General features: G+C 37.6%; 2 protein-coding genes across 2 annotated transcripts; one reads left to right on the top strand and one right to left on the bottom strand.

Annotated features, from left to right (window-relative positions):
- Positions 1–711: 711 nt before the first annotated feature.
- Positions 712–6,873, bottom strand: ap1s3a (adaptor related protein complex 1 subunit sigma 3a). The gene is made up of 5 exons (XM_084717021.1): positions 6,716–6,873; positions 4,539–4,717; positions 2,701–2,809; positions 1,009–1,146; positions 712–914 (listed from the first exon to the last, which is right to left on the bottom strand). Exons 1-5 carry the CDS (start codon positions 6,716–6,718, stop codon positions 879–881), a joined length of 465 nt encoding a protein of 154 aa, XP_084573147.1. The 5' UTR covers positions 6,719–6,873; the 3' UTR covers positions 712–878.
- A 1,484-nt stretch (positions 6,874–8,357) lies between these two features.
- Positions 8,358–18,574, top strand: dhrs12la (dehydrogenase/reductase 12-like a). The gene is made up of 10 exons (XM_084717020.1): positions 8,358–8,626; positions 12,627–12,760; positions 14,042–14,124; positions 14,207–14,302; positions 14,462–14,543; positions 14,634–14,695; positions 15,666–15,770; positions 16,156–16,246; positions 16,412–16,549; positions 17,572–18,574. Exons 1-10 carry the CDS (start codon positions 8,571–8,573, stop codon positions 17,685–17,687), a joined length of 963 nt encoding a protein of 320 aa, XP_084573146.1. The 5' UTR covers positions 8,358–8,570; the 3' UTR covers positions 17,688–18,574.
- The last annotated feature ends 5,636 nt before the right edge of the window (positions 18,575–24,210 follow it).

Here is a 24,210-nt window from a genome sequence, read left to right as displayed (position 1 = left end):
AAGAGTTGGGTAACACTTCATTTTACAAGCAATGCATGAGCATGAAATTTCTGTGAAATTACCTCCAAATGACCCCCAACATTTCCTGAAATTCCCATATATAGTCCAGAGGCCTTGTTCATATCTGATATTCACATGAATTGTAACTGCTTACCTTCTATGTAACTTCTGCAAAACAGGCATGTAACTGTATTGTTACAACTTAACTTCCAACTATTGTTTGTCTAACGTTTGTCTAACTACTGATAATGCCAACTTTAATTCCTGTTTCTGTCTAATTTCTGTAAGGAGGCCACTAAACTGAGGCCAGTTGTTGCAGCTTAGTTTCCATCTAGAGTCTGCGTAACTTCTGCAGGCCAGTAACAAACTGGCAAATCACATAAAACATAAGAAGTTACAATTCATCCCCTGCTGCCTTGACGTGAATATTAGATATAAATGAGGTCTCTGTCTTAAGTAAATTGTATCACTACTAATCTGATCTCTGGAAAATAAACACACATTTTGGGAGAAAGGTTAGGGTGATTTGAGGGTAATTTAAAAGAAATTATAAATATGTTACTACCTAATTAGCACCGACTTACTATGAAATTGGGGACCATTAACATCAAATGCTTTACCCTGATAAAACTTGGGAAAAGACTAATTTCAGTCATATCTCCTGTCATAAAATCCTGAGATTAATACATATGAGGCTTTAAAGGCACAAATCTTAAACTTTAATATGAAACAATATGAATGACCAGGTTTGTGTTTACTGTATGACCAGAGCATTATGCAAAATGAGTCATCATTAGTCACTAAATAAAAATGGTTGTGGACTAATAAACATTTTACTTCAAGTCTTGAAATGAACAACGCCTTCATCCTCTCTTGGCTCAGTAGGCAGGTTTGCTCATGTATTCTTCCATTGTCTGCGATGAAATCAGAGACATAAAAACACATATTAATCTGAGTAAGAAGAGGAGCCCACATCCACTAAACTGTTTGTTAAACTTTAAAAAGTACCTCTTGGAGTGTGTCAGCCTCCTCCATAGATACTCCCACAGCTACTTTGGACGTTTCTTGGACCTCCCCTCCCATCAGGAATTCATCCAGGATGAAGTAGGCCTTCTCAAAATTGAAAATGATGTCCAACTCGCACACCTCAAACACAATAATATACAATCTATTAGAAACAAATTACTCTTCCTTTATCAGTGGTATGAAGGATTATTTCACCCATGAGAGAAAAAGACCCAGCCCTAGTTGAATATTATAAAGAATATGGAACAGAATTAAATGCCTTTATTCTCACTGTAGAGAATACAACATATTAAGAGTGCAATAAAATGAACACACACAAAAATATATAAAAATGCATAGGAACAAAAACAACCACAGTAACAAACATCCAAAGCTGATAACATGTAAAAAACCAGAATAATAAAGTAGAATAACAAGTAGAACACTAGAATTAAACTATTAATCTAAAATAAGAAAAATAAATATTATATACATTGCAATATGCATTAGAGAATGAGTATTATTGTGCAAGAATAGTTGCAGTGGTATGGATGTAATATTACATCCATGAAAGAAATAAAAACAGGAAAGGTCTTTAGGATAATCATAGAAACCCTTTTTTTTTCATATATCCCCCTTTCCCATCTACTTCCGCAATGTTTCAGTTTCACAGTTTGAGTTTTTGTAAATAGGAAGGTGTGGCTGGCTCCCATCTTGTTTTGCAAATCAAAACAAGCTGGGTGGACCTCCAGCGGCTCTGGAGCAGAGGCACCTTACGGACACCAGGGGGAGTCACACTGATAAAGAGCACAGCGACATGCAGCGTGTGTGTGAGTGTGTGTGTGTGTGTGTGTGTGTGTGTGTGTGCAGAGTCAGGGTGACAGGAGAGGGAAGGGAAAATTCACAGTAGCTCACTGTATAACCTGTGATCTGAATATTATTAAACTGAGTATTGATAAAACTGAACCTCACTGTTTGCTTTTTACAGCTGTCACTGAGTTCTAATGAAAGAGAAAATGGGAGGGTAAATGGATAGTGTGGATTATTTTAGCTGAGGCTGTATGAGACAGTTATTAATAGAAAGTGTATTGCCTAGAGTAGATGGCAGTCAGCACACGTCCAGATTGGAGAGAGTACCTGTGCAGAAGCTAAGCAATGTACTGCTGTGGAAAAAAGACTGAGCTATCCCTTTGATATTATATATTATATTATTGTTAACTTTGTAATTGTTAATGTATTTATAACTATAACTATTAAGTCCTATAGTGACTATAACTCCTCCTGTGGGCACCCATAAGTCCAGGCTTTTCTATAAACAGAGAATGGAAGACAATATGATAAAGTTGCAAGAATATAATGGAAGTTTGTTGACAAACAGTCTAGATGATAAACACTTAAAATGTCCTCGCATCTGCTTAGAGCTATAATATACTGAGTTAAATTTGTATGTACCACTTATGAGTGCTCAGTGGGGGGTAAAGTGTCACCTTCCAGCAGTGCCTTCTTTCTCTAAGTTTATCAACTTTCAGGTCTGATTTAATTTGCCATTTCATTATATATGTTTGTTATTTCAATAATGACTGAAACCCCCTGTGTGTGTGGGCGCAGGGACAACTCAAAAACACAGATAGCATTTAAACACAGTCTCTTAACAAGCAGTAAAATGCTTAGACCATGACATTCAGCACTACTTACATTGCCAAAATATTTATCCAACAACTCGACATATCTGTGCAGCACTTCAAGGGTCAGCAGCTCATTATCTCGGTCCTCAAGACCAGCACAGAAATACAAACTGGCATACCTGTGTTTGAAGAGGACAAAGCTCAAATGTTACACCTATGGTTACATCAAATATTGTAAATGAACACGGAAACATCTGGCAGCACTCTGAGGAGAATATCTATTTGTATGACTGCCTGTATGGAGGTTTTGGATTGAACTTATTTCAAAGAAAATAGAAAACTAGAACACTATGATGTTCTAGTAGATGACCTTTTACCTTCTGGATATAAAATGTAATCACCTCATCATTTTATCCTATTAGACATCTGTGGGAAATTCTGTCATAATTAACATATAAATTCCTGAGTTATGGCCAAAAAAAAATGCTTTGTGGCTGCAGTGACCTTTGACCTCCAAATTCTGATCAGTTCATCCTTCAGTTCAAGCGGACATTTGTACAAAATGTGAAGAAATTCCATCAAGGCATTCTTGAGATATCACGTTCACAAGAATGGGACAGAGAACCCGAAAAACTAATGCCCCTGTCTGTGCCTGTCACCGGACCGGAGGTATAAAAAGTGTTTTAAGAATGAGACATTTAAGAATGTTTTCACTGTGATTTCACTGCATGTACATTCATTTTCACAAGACTGTAAAAATAACAGAAACTAGTCTAAAACCACTCAAACTACGTATAATTGTAAAAGTTTCGTAGAGGCACTGTTCATTGCAGTTATCCTGATTTGTCATTGCTGTGGATCACGTTATAGTGTGAGGCGTCCCTGTTATTTTGTCCACTCCCAGTATCTCTACTTTTATGACATGCTTGTTGCTGTGAGTGAGGGAGCTGAAAACCCATGAGAGGATAAGCACTGTGTCGAGCCATCACTATCATATTCCCATCAGTGATGTAGGTCATGCTCTGTGTGTTTAACTGCCCCTTTACTACAGGTCTAGTTAACTCATTGTTAAGAATGGGTGCGTCTGTTATCTGTGTTTTGAAGCATTAGCACAGAGGACACGCAGGTTAAGTATTAAGCATAAAGAGAGACAAAGGTGGTTTCGGCTCTACAGACAGGTCCCTACCTGCCAGCAAAGGACTGCCGATGACAAAACGTATGGTCAACCAAGATATCTGGTGAAAAACATCAGAATACTTCAAGTATGTTAATGATTAGTTAACTTGAAGTTTGCTATTTTGGAACAACTGATTTTGTACCAAGAATATTTTTGTTATAATTAAATTGTAGAAAGGCACAATTTTAAGTGACAGTATGTGCTTAAGTGGAAGTATACTCAGAAAACTTAAATTTAAATTAAACTGCATTTAGTGTATTTATTTTTTTTAGTGTGTTTTTTATTTTTTTTGTATAGTATGAGGAGGTGGAAATATATTTCACAATTAATCATATGCCAATATTAAATTATTTTAATCCTTCAAAGACGCAACAATTGTACTGCCAATGATTATTAGGTGAGAAGACAGAGATGGATAATTTTGGCGGTTAAATAAGATACAGATACAGAAAATTACATCTCTATCTGTGGCTCTGGTCAAAAGCAATGTCAGTCATTATAACAAAATATATATGTAACATTAGCCAGTAACAGTTTTATGTAAAAGGGGTAGAACTAACATTGTTCCACAGAAGACATTTTTTGCCTCATGAGCACAGACATGAGCCAGTGCCGATTATCTAAAAATGCCCAATAATGGGCCCGATTTGTTTTGTTATCACTGGACAAAACACAGTCAAATCTTGTAATTATAACATAAATGAAAAGGCATCTGTGTATCTTGTCGCCACCTCTTGTAAACGATCTTCAGGTCTCTCCATTGGAGGAAATTGCAGGAACGTGGTGGACGGGCCAACACTAACATCATCATGTCCCGGATCACCTTCTTCTTCTCCCGGTCTGTTATTGGTGTGAACCATTTCTGCAGCCGCAGCTTCCCCTGCCGGCTGAACAGCAACAGAAACTGCATCTGGAAGTCGGAAAAAGAGCAGAAAACATTGATTTGTGATGTGTTGTTGTTGTGTGTGTTTTTTTTTGTCTTGCAATGTTGGAGATTACTGCAGAAAATGGTGTAACATGACCAAACAGGGGGAACGTCTTGTTATATGAGAGCTGATGACATGTAACAAATATGTGTTCGATGTGTAGCTTGTTAAAACTACTACAGGAGGTCAGAGGTTTTAACTGGTTATGAAACAGTCTCAGTTTATTACTGATGCCTCTGTGTGACTTACATAAGTTAATTAAACCGTACATGAGAAAAGCAGATGTTTCTATATAATTATTCTTGATGCTTGCCACCAGGTTGGAGCCTCTTGACATCAGATGAAATGAATCCATGTTTATATTTTCCCAGGCAAAGTTACAGTTAGTAGTATGTTATCTAGTCAAGAAGAAACAGGAGGACATTTTTCTTTAAATCCTTTTATTGTCGTGCTTCCAGGGGCTGCTTTTGTCCACAGGAGCCTCAAAAATCAACACAATAGGAAAGTTCCTTGTAGTTACTTTAAACACAATGAAGCAATCGCACGTTCACTTAGACACATGCATGTGCCCAAACACAAACACAGACACAATCAGAGCTGCCTGCAACCAAAACAGCCACCACACAGCAATTAGATTTCACAACTAGAAATGTGAATGAAGATCACCTGGGAAACATAACACATCTGTATCATCTCTGACTGCAATAACACAGTAAATACAATGTGTGTGTTGTGCAAGGGCGATTAATGAGAGCTCTTTGCCCTGAGGTGCAGCAGCTACCAGATAAAGCAGGAAATGTAAAGTGAGGAAGGAGAGGAGTGCAACTTTAACACACTGTCTGCTGGAGAAAAGATGAAGAGGGATTTGGGTTCAAATAATTCACTTAAAAGCTATATGATTACTTGTATGAAATTCAATTATTTAATCTTAAACAACATAATTTAATAATATTGTTTGAATCACAAAAAGCGCATTTAAACTTCCACAAATTTAGGAGATTTGCATTCATTTGCCTTTCATACTTTACATGGTTGTTACAGTGAAACAGGGGATGGTTGCAACAAGACGTCTTTCATCATCAGCAGCCTGCCAGAGTGATGATACTTCGACTGAACATGCTCAGTTAGACTATCTCCCCACCAGGAAGACAGGAGACACATTCTGCCACAACTACTGAAAACATTTGTGCTGGAGGAAAATACATTTTTTTCATGAGCTGACCTTTTTTATGAAACATTCAAAACGGTTTTTTGTAAGATTTCGTTGAAGTGACGTGGTTAACATGTGTCAAGGTCAGTGTGAGTTGTTGCAACTGTCCCAAAGCTCAGCAGCTGTATAAAAACAACTAGTCATTGTTGTAGTTTTGTACACTAAATACATGTTTAATAAAGGTTTTTTCGCATTGCAAATTGTTTCCTGTCTCACACAGAAATAAAGAGAGATTAAATAGCACCTGTAGCAGCTGCACATTGACTCAAGGTAGGCCTGTGTTCTACATATAAACAAAACTCAATAACTGCTATTTGATAAATATCACTAAATAAATAAATAAATTATACAATAATACTCTAATACGATACTATAATATCATTGTACCAAACCATACTTTATTGATTCCTGGGGGGAAATTGGTCATGTGTCCGGTGCTCCCATTCAAGAACAGAAAAATATAAAAGCATAGAAAAATTCTAAGAATACAAAATAAGAAATATGTACAAATATATACATTTTACTACAATATATAACAGGTATATAATATTTGCCTTATTCTACAACATATAACAGCAATATATGCCAAATAGAAACAAGAAAACCTCCACAGTATAAATTACAATACATGACCTTTGATCAAGGAAGTACCATATTGATTTGCAGTAAGACAGAAGTAGTTTGAGGGCACATGGGTTCGTTTATTGCACCTTTTATTGTCAACAGGTGCATGAATAAAACTACAGCAACAAAGCTCGGATACTCCACTCACCATCTTGTCACAGCAGTCCGAGAGAAGCCAGCCGAGTTCAAATCCTTCAAACTACTGATAAACCCTGTCCCAGAGTTCCACAGTCCTGTCTTACTGGATCCTGTACGTTTTCAGATGCGGCGACATTGTTGATCTTCCCAGAAATCCGTGCGCTTACACCTTCTCCAGTCAGAGCCGCGCCCCGATGCGCTCCAGGGGCTGATTGGCTGCCAAGGAGTCACCGGGTGCAGCTGCAGGGCGCACAGACAGAGAGACAGACAGGTGAATCAGTGTCGAGCAGTCAGTGAGGATGATTTGATGCCACAGGGATTCATCAGACAGAGTCTCTTTCGGCGTGAGCCACATTCTGTATAGTGTATTAAATTTCAGGTATTGTAAAAGAAATCACAACTTTTCATTTTGCAAAATTGGAGTCAATGTTTTGAATTAGGGGAGACTGGGGCCGCTTGTAACTGAGGCTAAGTGTAACACACTCAATTCCACAAATTAGAAACAAGCAAGAGCTACACTTACTTTGCACATGCTCAGTGGGGTTCTGTCTCTCCCTGTGGAAGAGGATCAGGATCATTTCACCATGACAGAAAGTTTACAACAAACTAATGTTTTTGTTATATCAAAGTTACTTTTTGAATGTATAATTTTTTACTTCTGATGTCGTAAAATCTATTTTACCTGTAGGTTGTTGGTTAAAAATGAACATGAACAAATTATGTGAATAGCCTATAGGTGTTGCTACGTAGCATGAGAGACACCACTGTTCAGACTCATGAAACTCTGAGTATTGCTCTTCTTACAGCCCCATGCACACCACTTCAACAGAGAAATACAAAGCTTGACAGGCCTGCAGCATCCTAGTTGTGGTTGCTAGTCTGTGATTGGACAGTTGCTGTTTGGAAAGTGCTTTACCAGAGGGTCAGCTCCCCCCAAGCCACATGGCCCAATATAAGAACCTTGCTTGTTTTTGATGACATACTTTTCTATTAGAAAATTAACATGTTTCACTAAATTTAAATACAAAACTAATTTCAAATCATTTGAATGACATGGTGAGTAAATTGTCATTACCATTAACATCTAGTGCACGAGATCAGTTTTTGCCTTTGATCAGTATGATCTAAAAGAATTTTAGAAAAAAAAATCTTATACTTCAACAGTAATGTGATTACTTTTAGATGTACTTTTACTTGAGATGCACTGAGTTAATATATTGCCCCCACCATGGGGGCAGCTGTGATGCTCTACTTCAAATTAAATTCAATATTATATTTTTGTCTTTATTAATTAATTAGAGCAAGTTACTCTCCCATCCCAATTAGGGTTAGGAAAGTTACTTTAAAAATGTATTCATATACAATTATTAATCCTGTGTTAAAAAATGTAGTCAGTAATCTAATCCAAGTATCACAATCCTTAAGTAAAGTAATGTAAATTGATTACTTTCTGTTACTTTTGGATTACCTATATACCAAATATGCTGAAATAGTTTCCTAATTGTTTATGCTTGTATATATAAAGATGAATACTGTGTGTTCAAGTAAAGTGTGAGTTACAAAGGAAAAGGGCAAAGGCCAAAGATCTCCCCTGTCGGCAGTATTTTTTTTTTTTTTTACAAAAAGTAACTTCACTTCGTCACCTGTACATCGACTAAAAATGACAATGCGACAACAAACGGGATGTTAAATGTTTATGTTTTACTCAGTCAGTGGAGGTCATAAGCAGCGTTGCCTCCGGCCGCTGGGTGGCCGGGGCAGTTGTCTCCCACTGATGTTAATCCAGAGCAGCTCCACGTGGTTTTGGTCCAGACTAAAAGCGGAGGAGAGAGCTGAGCGCAGCGAGAGGCTTCCAGGGCAGCACCATGTCTCTGTACCGCAACTCCGCCTGGTTCCTGAAGGGACTGACCGAGTTCACCAGGTAAGATGTCTTCGTCTGCCTTCATATAACCTCCCGCTGCTGAAACATGGCACTGTAGTGTGTTAGGAGCTGAGTCAGTGACACTCCTGCTGCGTCCTGACTGTGTGCATCCTCCCCTGTGAGTGTGTGTGCAGGAACAATCTAGTTATCATTATATCAGACCAGGACAGAGTGATAACCTCAATGCAGATAATGTGGTATAATATTTACGCCTTGTATTAATGAACATGTAAAGTTGGAATACTTTATGGGGTATATCTGCCAATAGTACAGGCATTATACGACATGACCCCACACAGATTTCAATAGAAACTCTTTCACCTGTTCTCGACTCATTAATGTCTTAAGAAACCCAAAGTACTGAAAAGTGGAACTTGTAAGATAAAAAGGCATAATTATTAGATAAATTGTGTTTTTAAATATTAACTATTCTTTTTTTTTTTATCTCATAATTATAGCTTTATCTCACAATCTTGACTTTATCTCAAAATTGTGACTTTTAAAAAATACTGAACACTGTGGAAACTTAAATGAGCAGTAAACCTTTGTCAGATTTTCTGTGGTTATTTGTTTGGTTCACTTTTTCCCCCCACAAAATCTCTGTACCGTAGTCGCATCACATTTAGGCAATTTTCAAAACTTTCCTTTCACATGATTCCTCAATACTTTTTTTTCTCTTTCAGAACGCACTGAGGACACAAATTGTGTTGAGTTTACCCAAACCTTTGGGTAAAATGCCTGGACTATATTATATAACTGAATGTCATGATTGTTTGTTCAGTTTCTGATTCTAAACATCACAGAGCCCAGCGTTACCATATTTACCTTTTGCAGGCACCATTCTAACACCAAATTATGTAATGTGACATTCATGTCTTTATACTGTGGAAAATTGTATATGTAATTATGTATTATACCATATATGTTACAGTATTTTTTTATTTCTAAATTGAGTTTTTGTTTATATGAAATTAAAATGCGTATACTGGTATGGTTGTTGATATGAAAAGAGACGTGATGGGTTTGGGTCACTCCATCACAGAATTAGCCAGGCTCACTGTCAACAACAGAGTGGATAGAAATGAAAATGGAAACTCAGGTTCTCAGACCTTTGTTTGAAGTTTTAGGAACTTTTTAATGAAAATGAACACCAGAGCTGAAACGAGTAGTCAGTTATCATCAATTAGATTGATAACTGTTTTGATAACTGATTAGTTTTTCGAGTACAAAAGTTAGTTTTCTAATTCCAACCACAAATGTGCAGATTAGTTTTTCTGTTTTATATCATTGTAAACTGAACAGGGATCGGTATCAACCAAAGTGGTACAGGTTCCTGACTGGCCTGTACCGAAATATCGATAATCGGTATTTGTGCAATGTTGAATGAAAGTACAGCTAAATGCAGTAACTTAGGAAACATTTTAACCTGTTAATTCTGCAAAAAGGTGATAATAAAAAAGCTGCTGACTCTTTTTATTTCATCTTTTTTTGCACCAAATTTTGGCAAGTAGTATCAATAAGAGTATCGAGTATAGGAATCAGTATTGATAAGCAGTGTCAATACCGGTATCAAGAAAATCCTATCAATACCCATCCCTAAAACTGAATATAATCTCGGACTGCTGTTTGAACCAAACAAGAAATCTGACTAGGGATGGGTATCAAGAACCTGTACTTAACCAGTTCCTGACTGGTCAGAACCAAAATACTGTATCGATAAGCTGCTGGATAAACGATACCGCTATCGGTTCTGATGTAACATTATGTAAAATGTGAAAAATGTGCAAGAGTGTGGGCTCACTTTACTGAATTGAATAAAAATGCAGCTAAATGCAATAACTCAGAAAACATTTTAACTTAATGCTTCTACAAAAAAGTAATAAAATACGAATCTTTTCACAGCCTTTCTTTTTTTGCCCAAAATCGAGGCAAGTAGTATCAATTAGAGGATCGATAAGAATCTGTATCGATAAGCAATATCAGTATTGATACTGTTATACAGAGCTGCAATGATTAGAGGTCAACTATTAAATTAATCTGCAACTATTTTGATAAGTATTTTTTTAAAGCGAAAAAAGTCAAAATTCTCTTATTCCAGATTTTTAAATGTGAATATTTTCTGGTTTGTTTAGACTGGAGATATACTTGTTTTTTAACTACACATTTGCGTTCATGTAGCATAAAATATCTGGGGATTTGCACAAGCATCGCACCAAATGGACACGGGATATGCGAGGCAGCCATGATGCAAAGGGATGCACATGCGAAAGCATAAAAAACACACCCCCAGTCTTACACCTTTTTGACAGTAAACTGAAAATCTTTGGGTTGTGGGCATTTTTGAGGACGTCACCCTGGGGTTTGGGAAACACTGATTAACATTTTTCACCATTTTATGACATTTTAGACCAAAACATTAATCAATAATGAAAATGATTGTGAGCTTTAGTACTACTGATATCAGTAAAATTCAAATTAAACTCATCCCTAAAACTGAATATCTTTGGATTTTCGGACTGTAAGCTCTAGGAAAATGGCATTATATCTATTTTATCTATTTTCTGATATTTAACCAACCAAATCAATTCATCAATTAAGAACTAAATGATCAGATAAATCGTTGTTGCTTGCATTATAATTTTAAGTACTATCTAAGTGAAATGCACAGATTCTACAAGGTTATGTGAGGTTGGCTCAGGTCAAAAGTTAGATAAGGTCTGGATCTTTGAGGGGTAAGATGTTTGTCTTAAAATGTAGCTGGAGGTTGATGATCATTTATGAATCAGGCAAAGTTTACTGTGACTCAGCAGGAACCATGTAAGAACATAAATCAGTTGTTCAACCACAACGAGGCTCTAAATGCGTTATCAGTCTTATCTGATCTGTTGCAGCCCTAAGGCGCCTTTCCTCATCAGCACACAGCAAGCCAAGTTGTCTGAAGAGGTGCTTTTGTGATTGTTTCCCTTCTCTCCTTTGTTCTGTGTTATCTTTTCTCCCAGAGAGCTGCCCGGCAACCCGCTCTGACCCTGCACTAATAGCTCTCTGCATGACACCATCGAACAGAGCGGGCATTTAGCCTCAGTATTACCCCCCTCCCTGTCCCCTTTATCCCCCCTTCAGCCGCCCTCAACAATGGCATCCAAGACAATGAAGGGAATTGAAGGCCTTGGTGCCACACAAGCTTACACACACACACACACACACCGATCCTGTTGTCATTGTTGGGAGTCTGACCCGAAACCTCTTCTTGTCAGAGATGATGCCAGGCACACTCTCATCTTCATTGTGTCTGTACAGTAAAGCTGTGAAGAGATGTACAGTAACCAGGCTGACCGCAAACACTGACCCTCTCTGACCTGAACACACACACACACACACACACACACACACACACACACACACACACACACACACACACACACACTCTTTCTCTCTCAGACCTGCTTGTATTTCACTGCTATTGCTCTAATTCATTTGACCCCTTTAACCTCAGTCTAACCCTTAAGTCTCATCTAAGCATCACTCATCTGAGAACCAAGGCGCAGATATACAGTGGATGCATGGAAACATTAAAGATGTGCAGATGTACAGGCTGTTGACATTAATATAATGCAGTAGATTAATACTGATTAAGTAGTAGATTAATTGAACAACTGCCAGTCAGTCTCTTTTTTATTTAGGCTACTGTGCTGTGCTGCATTTTTTTTATTCTTTTATTTGCATTTATTTCTCCATTAATTTGGCCAACAAGTTTTCTGTGGGTGGGGGAATTAGCACTGCTCTGCCAAGCCACCATGAGTAGGCTAACTAAGCTAACTAATGTTTTAGCTAGCTAGCAAAGTAATTTACAAGTAATTAAGAGCAACTGAAAGTTAACAACAAACAAATTTTAAATCTGCATTTATTAATTTTAAACCTAGTTTTGTTAAACTTTGATTAGAGCTAATCTTAGAGTAAATCTTCATCGGTGCAACCCAGTCTAAATGTTCATGTCTTGCAGGAATGCCTTCCTGTCAGCCTCCAAGAGGTTTGTGGAGAAGGACCTGGAGGTGTCCGTGGCTGGACGCACCTTCATGATAACAGGAGCCAACAGTGGCATTGGGAAAGCCACTGCCATGGCCATCGCTAAGAGGGGTACCAATCCTACTGCCTGTTTCATAAACACATGTTTTATGATTGATACTAATGCATTGCAAAAGTTCTTCTTGTCCCTATTTTGTACTGTTATTATTAGGAGGAGTAACTGTGGTGATGAAATGAAATGTTCCCATTTTGGATCATACAAACCATAAACTGCAAAAAGGTCTCAGTGTGCAATAGTTACATTTCATGATACAGCCCAGACTCTTGGGTACAAACCCAAAGGGAAACCATCACCACAAAACCTCACAGAATGACTCAAAGGACGTGCATTAATTAGAATATTGTCATGTAGAGTTGGCATTTTCATGCACATGAAAGAAAATGTGATAAATAAATTGGAGCAAAGTACAAATTTTGATTTCATGCATTCTCTGGCATATACAAACATATCTAAACGAATACTAGGAATGAGCAAACCTGTATTTTGGAACTGTGCTCAAACCTGAAAAAGAGGCTCTCTAAGCCTCAGTCGCATTGTTCATGACTTATGCACCAAATACTAACACACCTGCAGCCTGTTGCACCAGGTGTAAGTTCAAACTTAGCCTAGTTATAACAAAAAATATTGCAAAGTTGTAATTTATACATACTAAAAATAAAAACTATGGCACCACAGAAATAAGTTACAACATAACTAATGGTAAAACAGACCTTTTGCTGCCACATAGCCTTTTGTTTAATTAACTGCATACCATTTCAACAACCCCAATTCCAAAAAAGTTGGGACATTGCATAAAATGTAAATAAAAACATAATGCAGTGATTTGCAAGTACTTTTCAATTTGTATTCTACTGAATACAATACAAAGACAGGATATGTAATATTCAAACTGATAAACTTCATTTGTTTTTTGTAAATATACACAAATTCTGAATTTGATGCCTGAAACACGTTCCAAAAAAGGGTCACATTTACTGCTGTGTTACGTCACCTTTTCTTTTAATGCTCAGTAAGTATTTGGTAGAAGTTGGTGGCATTTCAGGATGATGCATGGTAGAGTATTACACACCAGCTAGTAGTTACTAAGCCTCTAGTGTTGACTTTACACCTTTGGAGAGAACTTACATATATCTGGTGCAACCCAGTGCAGATCTCCTGCCCTGTATGCAGTTGCCAATTATTTTGGATATTCTCTACATTGTAATAAAGTGGATGTGAAAAACAAGGCAAATAATAAATGTTTAAAATATCATTACAAACATCACAGCTTGTACAAAGATCCTAAAAAAGTTGGTTGCATCACATAAATATTTATTCCTTGTTTGTCACAGGTGGAACGATTCACATGGTGTGCAGGAACAAAGACAAGGCGGAGGAGGCGAGGGCTGATATTGTCAAGGAAACGGGAAATAAAGTACAGTATGACTCACTTCTCAAACACGGGACAGACACTGGTTCTGACGCAATGTCTTTCATTATTCTAAATGTCATTACAGGAGATCTATGTCCACATCCTGGACCTGTCTGAGACCAAAAAGGTCTGGGAGTTTGCTGAGGCCTTCAAGAGGAAGTACAAGACCCTCAATGTGCTGGTGAGATATTGGAAATATATGCCAATATGTGATCAGATTATTGTCACAATTTTACAGTTGTTCACTCTGTCAGTCTTACATTTTTACCACCGCTCATATTTTATTTTATTCATTTTGGATCAACATAAAAGTTGAAATATTATGTTAAAATCTGTGCAGATCAATAACGCCGGCGCCATCATGAGTCAGAGGGATGTGAACGCTGAGGGGCTTGAGAAGAGCTTTGCCACCAACGTCCTTGGTGAGTGGATGTCTGGGGTGAGGTGGGAAGAAAATGTTGATGGTAAGGAGAGATGGGAATAGTTGTGATGCATTTTTCATTGTCCACCAGGAGTTTACATTCTCACCAAGAGTCTCATTCCCTTGCTGGAGAAGAGCACAGATCCCAGAGTGGTGAGTCTGAGAGACACAAGCTGTGCTTGTTTCCACTGTCACAATCTCCTGTCACAATCTGTTTGTTTCACCTCACAGAGGTAATAAATTGATGCTTTTTAAACCTTTATGAACACTTAAAAGACTTTAGACACTGCCCCACTGGTCAGCTTAATCCATCATTCTAATGAACATTTAATGGTTTTGGGCCGTGGCTATTTAATGGTTCGTTGCTGTTCAAAGCAGTGATACATGCCCTCAGAAAATACATTTAGAAACTACAGAGCAGATCCACCAGAGCAGCTTCAAGTGGTAATTGTAAAGTTGTATTCTGTAAATTATCTTTTGCTCAGACAGCTTTTTTCTGTGAATGGAGCAAAGTATTCAGACTTGCATCCCGAAAACTTGAAACCAGCTGCAAACATCACCGCTTTTAAGAGAGCTACCAAATCCTGGTTAGTTCAGTAACAAACATGTGTGCTTGTTTGTTTTTTATGTAATGTAATGTAATGTATTCAAATGTTTGCTTTACTATTTTTTTCTGTTCTCATGTTGTAGTTAATTTGATGATATTTTGCTGTATTTTTACCTCACAGTTCCAATCTCTTATTTTTTATAAAATATTTGTCCCGTCTAGAGACAGATCTTGCTTACTGATACATCTGTCTGAGTTTAAAAATACACCATTACAAAGTCCTGCATTATTTGGAAAAAAGTATTCATAGTCTAAAAGGTAGTCATTGACCTCCAGCAGTGTTTTTTTTACTTTATAATATTTTAATAAAAGACATGTATCATATTTTATCACAGGTTTTGTATGTAAAATCATCATCGTCGAAATATTACTTAATACTTGAATAAATGTACAAAGTTATGTTCCATCACTGTATATGTTGTACATTAAAATATATTGCATACTGGCTTTATATGATGCCCATATCAACTCCCAGCTGCCTCTTTCACCCCTCACTTATATTTCATCCATGCTCAGATCACAGTGTCATCAGGGGGAATGTTGGTGCAGAAGCTCCGGACAGGAAACCTGCAGTCTGACAGAGGTCGCTATGACGGCACCATGGTGTACGCCCAGCACAAAGTAAGACGTGAGCTTAAAACTCGCTCATCTGTGACTAACGAACTGTCAGCTTTTACTGTCCTTAAGTGCTTTACATACTGCATATGATGTATTTTCATGTCAAATTTACTATTCAAAGGAAATCTTAGAATAATGTGAATGTCAAACATCACTTTGAGTATCAGCCTTCAACAGCCCATGTCAGCTACATCCTTTGTTTGATGTCACACAGAACTGTGATTCATTATATGACACCAGAGCCTGGATGTGTCAAATCTGAGCCTGTGTCTAATTCATGTTTTACCAGCTTATTGCCCAACCCTTCAGACACCCTCACCGTACGAAATCTCTCCAAAGACATGTTTATATAAGTCTGTACGTGTGTGTGTGTGTGTGTGTGTTGCAGAGGCAGCAGGTGGTGATGACACAGCAGCTGGCAAAGACTCACACTAACATCCACTTCTCCGTCATGCATCCTGGATGGGTTGACACTCCGGGTACCGCCTGCTCACACACTCATACACAACACTGAGAATATGACACTGAGCCACCAAACAGTTTGAAAAAAAAGAACTAAATTATTCTCTATTTTAAAAAAAAATCACCCCTTCTTAATATTTACTCTCATGTGTTTGTTGTTCCTCTTTATCTGTGTGTCTCAGCGGTGGCCAACGCCATGCCAGACTTCCATAGGTCGATGAAGGACAGTCTGCGGACCCCAGAGCAGGGGGCAGACACTGTGGTCTGGCTGGCTATCTCTGAGGCTGCAACCACAAACCCCAGCGGATGTTTCTACCAGGGTACGTTGCAAAACTAAAGCAATCTTTGACAGTTTCATTTACCTGCTTATTCATTGGGGTTTTGTGTATTTAAAGTCTAAATCTAATAAATCCGTTAGATCAGATACTTTTATATCCAGAATTGGTTGTAATTTCATTACTGGAATAATATATAATCATAATAATTTCTCATCATCTGGTATAATTTATCAGCTCTAATATTTATGGTGTATCCCTACAAAAAAAAAAAAAAAAACAAAGGCAGAAAGAGAAAGACTATTGGCAAAATTATGTGTTTGTCAGCTGTAGGTCGGCCTGGTGTGAGTGTGTGTGACGTTTGGCCTGTGTCCATTGCAGCTGGAGTGGGCTGCTTTTGGTGCCAGATACTGCCAGAGAGTACAGTGCCTCTATGAGCGCACACACACACACATACACACACACACATGCACAGACCCCAGTGGCCTTGAAGACAGAGGCTGAAGCCTGATATGAAAAGCTCACTTTAACACAAACACAAACATACTGCAATCATGTTTGAATGTGATGCAATGTGAGCCAGTTATGTCTGGTGTCCAGGGTTTTTTATTTTTTATTTTAGGCAGGCTGGTCCAACTTGTTGCTTTCAGTGCATTTGTGTAAAACCCAGTGTGAAGTGACAAATTAGTTTTTTAGTATTTTGAGAAAAGAGAAATATACAAACCCATCAATTTGTTACTAAATCATTATTTTGAGAGATTAACTCATTATTTTTACACAAATAATACATTATTTCCAGAGTCAATCATTATTTTGCGATAATAATTTAATATTTTGCAATATCATTTTGAGGAAATTTCTCCTTATTTTGAGATACATCATAATTTTGAGAAAGTTCCTCAATATTTTGAATAAAATGTCATTATTCTGAGATAAGTAAGAGATTATCATAATTATAAGTTTAATATTATTTTGAGATACAAAGTCATTATTTTGAGGATCTCTTTTTCTCCATCACATTGGCAGATATAGGCTTCCATAATGTTTGTTTATGTGTTTGTGCACAGACCGAAAGATGGTGTCCACCCACCTGCCGCTGGCCTGGACCCACAGCTCTCCCCTGGAGGAGCAGAAGTTATTGTCTCTGCTGGAGGACTTGGCCAAGACGTTTCAGCCACACTGAGACAGCAGGAACTGGTCACCGGCACACCACCGACACTAACACCATCCGCTCATACTGACTGAGGCTGGACTCAGTATTTCATCCCCCATGATGATGTAACACTCCAGCAGATAAGAGGGAGTAGATCTGGGTCCATTTTATCCAAAACATTTGGAGTGTTAACACCACCTGGCTTAAAGTGGGACAAGATGAAGAAATACTGTGAGTTCTAAAATACAATGCCAGATTAAACTCGCCTGTAACTGAGGGATGAGCAAGATTTCTGATGCTCTATAACTATTTATATTGTAACACATTTTCTTATATGTGAGCTCCATTTTATGAGGACTAAACATTCAATTGTGTAAGAGTGTTTGATAGTGATGCTGCCTTCAAATGAGTTTTCACAGCATATTATCTTGCTGATGGAGAGAGCATCTTCATAAAACACACACACACTCGCACACACACAATCCAGTCTGTTACCTTGACTTTATGAAAGTTGTCAATCAGATGGGAATCTGATGTGACCAAAGTCACCCACACACACTGCATTATTAATTCACAGCACCAGCAGCGGGTTCAGCCTTGTGCTTGTTTCTTGATGACTTACAAACGTGCCAAGTGATGTGTACTAACAGTCATGTCAGTAACTTTTGTATTTGTCGTACTGTTGTGCAGCCTCTGTACTGTGCAGGTTGAGCTCAGGCTGGAGATGAAGGGCTCTCTCTATTAGCCGTATGCCTTAAATACACCACGCAGCAGCATCACTTGACATGTGCAATAAACACTTGGTATTTACCACTCGGTAATATCTGCCCAGCACCTTTGAAAAGGCCTTTTACTGACTGTGACTTTGGCTTGAGTTTATCTTGTAAATGCCAGCTTGAATAAAGAAAATGACTGAATGTTTTGTGTCTCATTGTGCTGCTGAGTTACACTTCGCTACAGCTAATACAACTCTTTCCAGAGAAACTCAGACTCTGTGTAAAACGCAAATAAAAGAATGTACTGATCTGCAAAAAACTTTTGTGACTTATATTCAGTTGAAACCAGCTAAAAGACAAGTTGTTCAATGTTCAACTAATAAACTTCACTGTTTTTGTGAATATACACTCAACCTGGATTTGATGCCTGCAACAAGTTTCAAAAAAAAGTTGTGAAATCCTAAAAAAAAACCTGTTTGGAACATTCGACAGGTAAACAGGTTAACTGGTAACGGGTGAAAGTATCATGCTAGGGTATTAAAGGGGCATCCTTAAAAAGCTCAGTCATTCACAAACATGGATGGGGAGAGTTTCACCACTTTGAGAAACAACTGCATTGGCAAATAGTCCAACGCTTCAAGAGCAACATTTCCAAAGAAACTGCAAAGAATTTATTAAATACATAAATCTATAGTATCATTAAAAGATTCAAAGAATCCAGAGAAATCTCTGCACATCAGGGACTTTGATAGTTTGGAAATCTCATCATGTTCACTCACTGACAATGTGGGTGATGGTTTCATGTCTCTGGATCATAGCCAGCAGAATTTAACACTAACATCTTTAAGGTGTGGCCTACTAGATTTTTTTTAATGTTTTAGGTGAGTCTGCACTCACTCTGGTGTAGGTCATCATTATAAAGTAATAAAGCAGCAGGGATTTTACTGACATTGAAAGGCCACCACATCTACTTACAGCACGGTGACTCACTGTGAAACATGAAACTTTGATGTGTTTTTCCTTTAATTTCTCATCCTTCAGTAGAATGCAATTGTGGAACATATTTTGTTGTCACGATGAAGTAAAATAACCACTTTGAGTATATATGCAGTATGAATATAAATATGTAGTCTTAATTTACCACGTCTGCAATGTGCTGGAAAAGCTTGAAAACGCCCCAAGAAAATGCTTGAACTGTGCTTGAATTTGACTTTGGAAAAGGTGTTGGAACCCTGAAGAACAAAACAAAAAAAAACATATCAGAATATCTTTATTAAGCATTGATTCTTTATTCTCTCTGTGCCCTCAAACCAGGACACAGAGAGACTAAAGTCAGCACTGCATTGTCAACAAAAGTATTTAAAAATACAATTATTTAGATATATACATTAACAACATCATGTTGGAACAGCAAGTGTCTTTTACAAGCATCCGAAGAGAAAAAGTCAAACCAAACAGAAATTAATTAACAAAGTTTGAGATTATGGGCCATGGTGTTGTGGAAAATGAGTTAATGTGTTGATGTGGTTTCATGTAGGCCACACATTCTAGTGTTAGATGAACTAAAGACGACAAAAACAAAATGACTCCTAAAACTGCTCCATCTGGTGAAAGGAAATAAACCATTTACAACATGACGAAACCTACTCCTTCCTTCCTGCTACTGGATGGCAATCGGACAATCTATCTCATTAACTGTTTAAGCAAACAGCAAATCCTGCCGTCCATCATACCTTTCACTTTTTGTCCATCTGCTGCGGAGATCATCCTCCACATCCAGACAGCCTTTTATCCCCAAATTCAATCTGTTACAATGACATAATAAGAAGTAACGACTGGAAGAAGCATCAATGTCCAGTTAACTGAAAAAAGGAGAGAAGAGCTTTGACTCCTGATTGTACGGTAGCATTGTCAATAACCCTGTAGACCCAAGATGACACTTGTGACATGAGTTTTTAATGATACTTGGGGTTGGACTGATACATAAGTTTGCTGATATTGACGACTGACTTAAAATTCAAACATTTCATGTTGTTTATCTGTAATTTGACAGACCTTCAGCTATATTAGGAGTCTAGAAACCATACAAAAAAAAAACTTACAGAACACATTAATTTGGGTTTCTGGCCCTAAATGTTACCGTTTTGGTTCAGACTTGCAACCAAACAGCAGACAGACAATAGTGACTTGCTGGTCAACATATTCAAGCATTTAACAGTTTAAGAACCAGACATTTAGCACAGCCTCGGTATTCTGCTGCCACCAAGTATCCAAAAATCATTTAATGAAGCTTTAACATCTTGAAAGTTTAATAACTATTGTAGTGATTTAAAGCTGTCTATTAAATATTTCTGTTTTAACAAAAAATGACTGGAAGGTCACTTCTAGTGACAAACCCACAGAGAATTCTCAGCCAACTCTGCAACTTAACACTACAAAGCTTTTTAATGTCTTTAAGAATACTGCTTTGGTTTTCCAGAATGCAAATTTGAATGTCATTTGCCAATTTTTCATCGACAGGCGGCTCGTTTCAGCAAAATGACCTAACAAACCTGCTGTACACTACCTTCCCAACACCAAACATTAGAAAAACTTAGTGGTGAAGAGGCAGATATTTTTCTCTGGACTTTGTACAGACCAAAAGAGGAAGGTGAATATTGAACTCACATTCAAGTGACCATGATGTCCAAATGAATTATTATGTTGTCTGATAGCTCTAGGCAGCTGTCTGCAAGTACATTCACCACAAAAAAACTTTATAAGATGGTAATATGAGAATGTTATGTTTGCACCTTGTTTCACTACCCTTGAGTGCCCCCTCAAAAAATCATAAATGATTGCAGTTTTAATATTTTGCACATTTCATTTAGCAGTTTTGGTTTTCTGAGCCAGCAGCAGCACATTAATGCTGCTTTATGTGGTGTGAATTGCTTGATCACACATTCACTGTGTTTTCAGGTGGTTTGGCTGCACCCAAGGGGCCAAAAAGAAATCAATTATGCAGTTTTAATAATTAATTTTATAACTGAATTCTGTTAAGTGTGCAGTGCAGAAGCATGATTTATCCCCGAGCTTCCAGAACATAGACGTGTGCACCAATGGAAAAAATTATTTTCCACCTTGACCAACATCCATTTTTTGGAAGCATACAACACAAGAACAGAAATGCTCAAATTTAAACGTAATTAACTTTCAAGCAAATTTTGGCAAACTGAATCAGTATCAGCTTTCAGTCTAACCCTAAATATCATGGAGAAAGGTCTTGATTATATGAAACGATAGTGGTCATATGACAACGGCTGCTCTCACTTGATTAACCGACCTCTGTTGATGTTAGAAAGTAGAATAGTGCATGGTCTGATACTGGACTCCATCTCAACATTACTGAGTTTGTATGTGCTTCATTACAGAGTGCTTAAAGGGATAGTTTGGATTATTTTCAATGGACGACGTACGACGACGTACTTATTGATAGTCAGTGTATTACCCACAGTAGATGGTTGGCACACTCTCAGTTTGGAGAAGCAGCAGGAGTAAAGTGTAGGAAGCTAAGGCAAAAAAGTATTTTAACCACCAAGAGGAAAAAAAAACAATAATGGTTTAAGCGTACACAAAATTTAGAATATGTTCACTGCTTTACCTTGCTGTCAAACACCCTTCTTCAACAGTGAACTGAAGCTGATAAATCGCCGTCTTCAAAGTGACCAGACTCTTTTGACAAAAACAGTAATTTTAACTCACAGAATACAGGAGTTGCTGCTCTACCGCTGCCTTGAATGGTTAGTTCGTTAACGGCAGTTTCCTGTCAGAAAAAGGCTGTCTGATGGCAAAGTAAAGCGGTGAAAATATTAAATAGAAATACAGCATACACTTAAACTGATACGTGGCTAAAATACATTTAGCTGCTGTCCTTGTCCAAAGCAGTACATCGTTTACCTTCCTTTACAGGTGCTCCTGCCGCTTTGCCAAACTGGGGGCCTGACGACCGTCATCTACTGTTGGTTATACAGTGACTATGATTAAACGGATCACACAAACACTTCAAAAAACCTGAACTATCCCTTAAACATGTCCTAGTTTGTTATTAAAAGACTACTAGATGGGCACAAAGAAAATTAAACCACCATTTACAATGACAACAGATAAATACTTTACTACAAATATAAATATACACTACATGATCAAAAAACTGGAATGTGACTACATTTTGAGATCAGGAATTCCAACATTATAATGCTCATTTTTCCACTTACAATAAGGCAAGCGTTAGTCTAACATTAGAAGATACTAGCTGCTATTTACAAGGACGCTACATTGAATCCAGCTGTTCCCCCTCCCGAAACTGAACTTACAAAAATGTTTTGTTTAATTCAAAGACAAAGACCACAAGTTGTGCAATTCAGTGCAGTGGTGAAAGCATTAATGAGACATCCTTGATACAGAGATGAGTGGGAGGGAAGTAGGACTCTGAACAGAATTTGTAAAAACAGGATGAAAGGAAGCGCAAACATCCAGAGCTTTCTAATGAGGTGAGTGCACAAGAGTGAATGATCATGAGTGAACAGTCGTAAGCACTTACAACCCACTAAAAAGGCTTTGTGAGTGTGTCCTTCTCTGTTTAAGGCTTTTGAAGGAACACAGGCAGCCCTGATCTGAAATGCAATTCAGCTGGGGACGATTCAACACGCCAGCATTTAGTGCTACATTTTGTTTAGAGTACCTCTCTGATGGGAGTGAAATCCAAATTTGCATCGCAAAGAACTTGAAATATTTAGATTTTTGAAAATACAGAAGGAAAGTAATTATCATGAGGCATTAGAATCTTGGGTTCGCATCATTAGTGCCATGTGTGTTTATCTACCTAAACAACTTACCCTTCCTAAGTCCCATCCCTTTTAGCTATGCGCTCCAATAACAATTGAGAAATTTTGATATCTCAGTCAACTGCCTCCTTTTCCTATAAAAACGAGATATATCGTCATATCTTCTTTGCTAATTCTAGCAAAATTCTACCTAATTAGCTGTCTAATGTTAGTAGCATGCTAGCTAACTAGCATGCTAATAATTAATGTAGATTAGCTAGCATTTTGCTAACATTAGCTAACTTACGATACGAATATATGTTACAGATCCTGCAGCAATGTCTTTTAACCATCTTCAAAACTGGGTTTCCTTTTCAACAGAAACAAGCCTATTACATTGCATATCAACATACAGGACAACTTTTTGCTCTGAGCTTCAGCAACAGTTGAGCAAGCTTATTACTAGGCGGTACCTCGGTCACCATTTCCTTTTCCAGTTTCCTGTACTTAGGCTATGTTCTAGGCTCGTCGTATTTTGAAAAGAACAAGTTTGAAGATCATTAAAAGCAACAAATATATAGTCGTATCTTAAGTTCACCAATGTTAGCAAAAGCTAGCTAGCTAATCTATAATCAATTATTTGCTAGCTAATTACGTCCAATAGCTAGTGTCAGCAAAAGTGTAGTTAAAGCTACTACAAAGAACTTTCATATTGTGTTGATTTCGGAGGCCCCTGTGGACAAAAGCTATACAACCAAAAAATATAAAAAATAATTATCTGAAGAAAAATCTCCTCCTGCTTCTTTTTAATTGGCTAACATAACTGCATGCAACCACAGGGTCTTTCCCTCTGCATGCCACTGACGTTTCAATCTGTCGCCATGGCAGGTGAATAACTATATTCTTAATATTAGTGGACAATCTTCACACTGATGGTCTTGTTTTTTTATGTTTGTCATAAAGGTCATGAAAACTCCTTATAGTGGCATCTAATAGCTAATGTTAGCTAAATCCTCGCTAGTTCACGTCAATCAT

This window comes from Lutjanus erythropterus, chromosome 4 (assembly GCF_056507025.1).
Source record: "Lutjanus erythropterus isolate fLutEry1 chromosome 4, fLutEry1.hap2, whole genome shotgun sequence".
In the NCBI taxonomy this organism is placed as follows: domain Eukaryota; kingdom Metazoa; phylum Chordata; class Actinopteri; order Lutjaniformes; family Lutjanidae; genus Lutjanus; species Lutjanus erythropterus.
Note: the sequence above shows the minus strand (reverse complement) of the source record. Positions and strands in the feature narration are given on the sequence as shown.

Excerpts from the sequence above, each read along its gene's own strand:
- dhrs12la (XM_084717020.1), top strand. The coding sequence starts at position 8,571 with ATGTCTCTGTACCGCAACTCCGCCTGGTTCCTGAAGGGACTGACCGAG. Across the intron at positions 15,771-16,155 it reads TGGTGTACGCCCAGCACAAA|AGGCAGCAGGTGGTGATGAC; the intron begins GTAAGACGTGAG and ends TGTGTGTTGCAG. Across the intron at positions 16,550-17,571 it reads CAGCGGATGTTTCTACCAGG|ACCGAAAGATGGTGTCCACC; the intron begins GTACGTTGCAAA and ends GTTTGTGCACAG.
- ap1s3a (XM_084717021.1), bottom strand. Across the intron at positions 2,810-4,538 it reads CTGAAGATCGTTTACAAGAG|GTATGCCAGTTTGTATTTCT; the intron begins GTGGCGACAAGA and ends CTTCAAACACAG. Across the intron at positions 915-1,008 it reads AGGCTGACACACTCCAAGAG|ACAATGGAAGAATACATGAG; the intron begins GTACTTTTTAAA and ends ATTTCATCGCAG.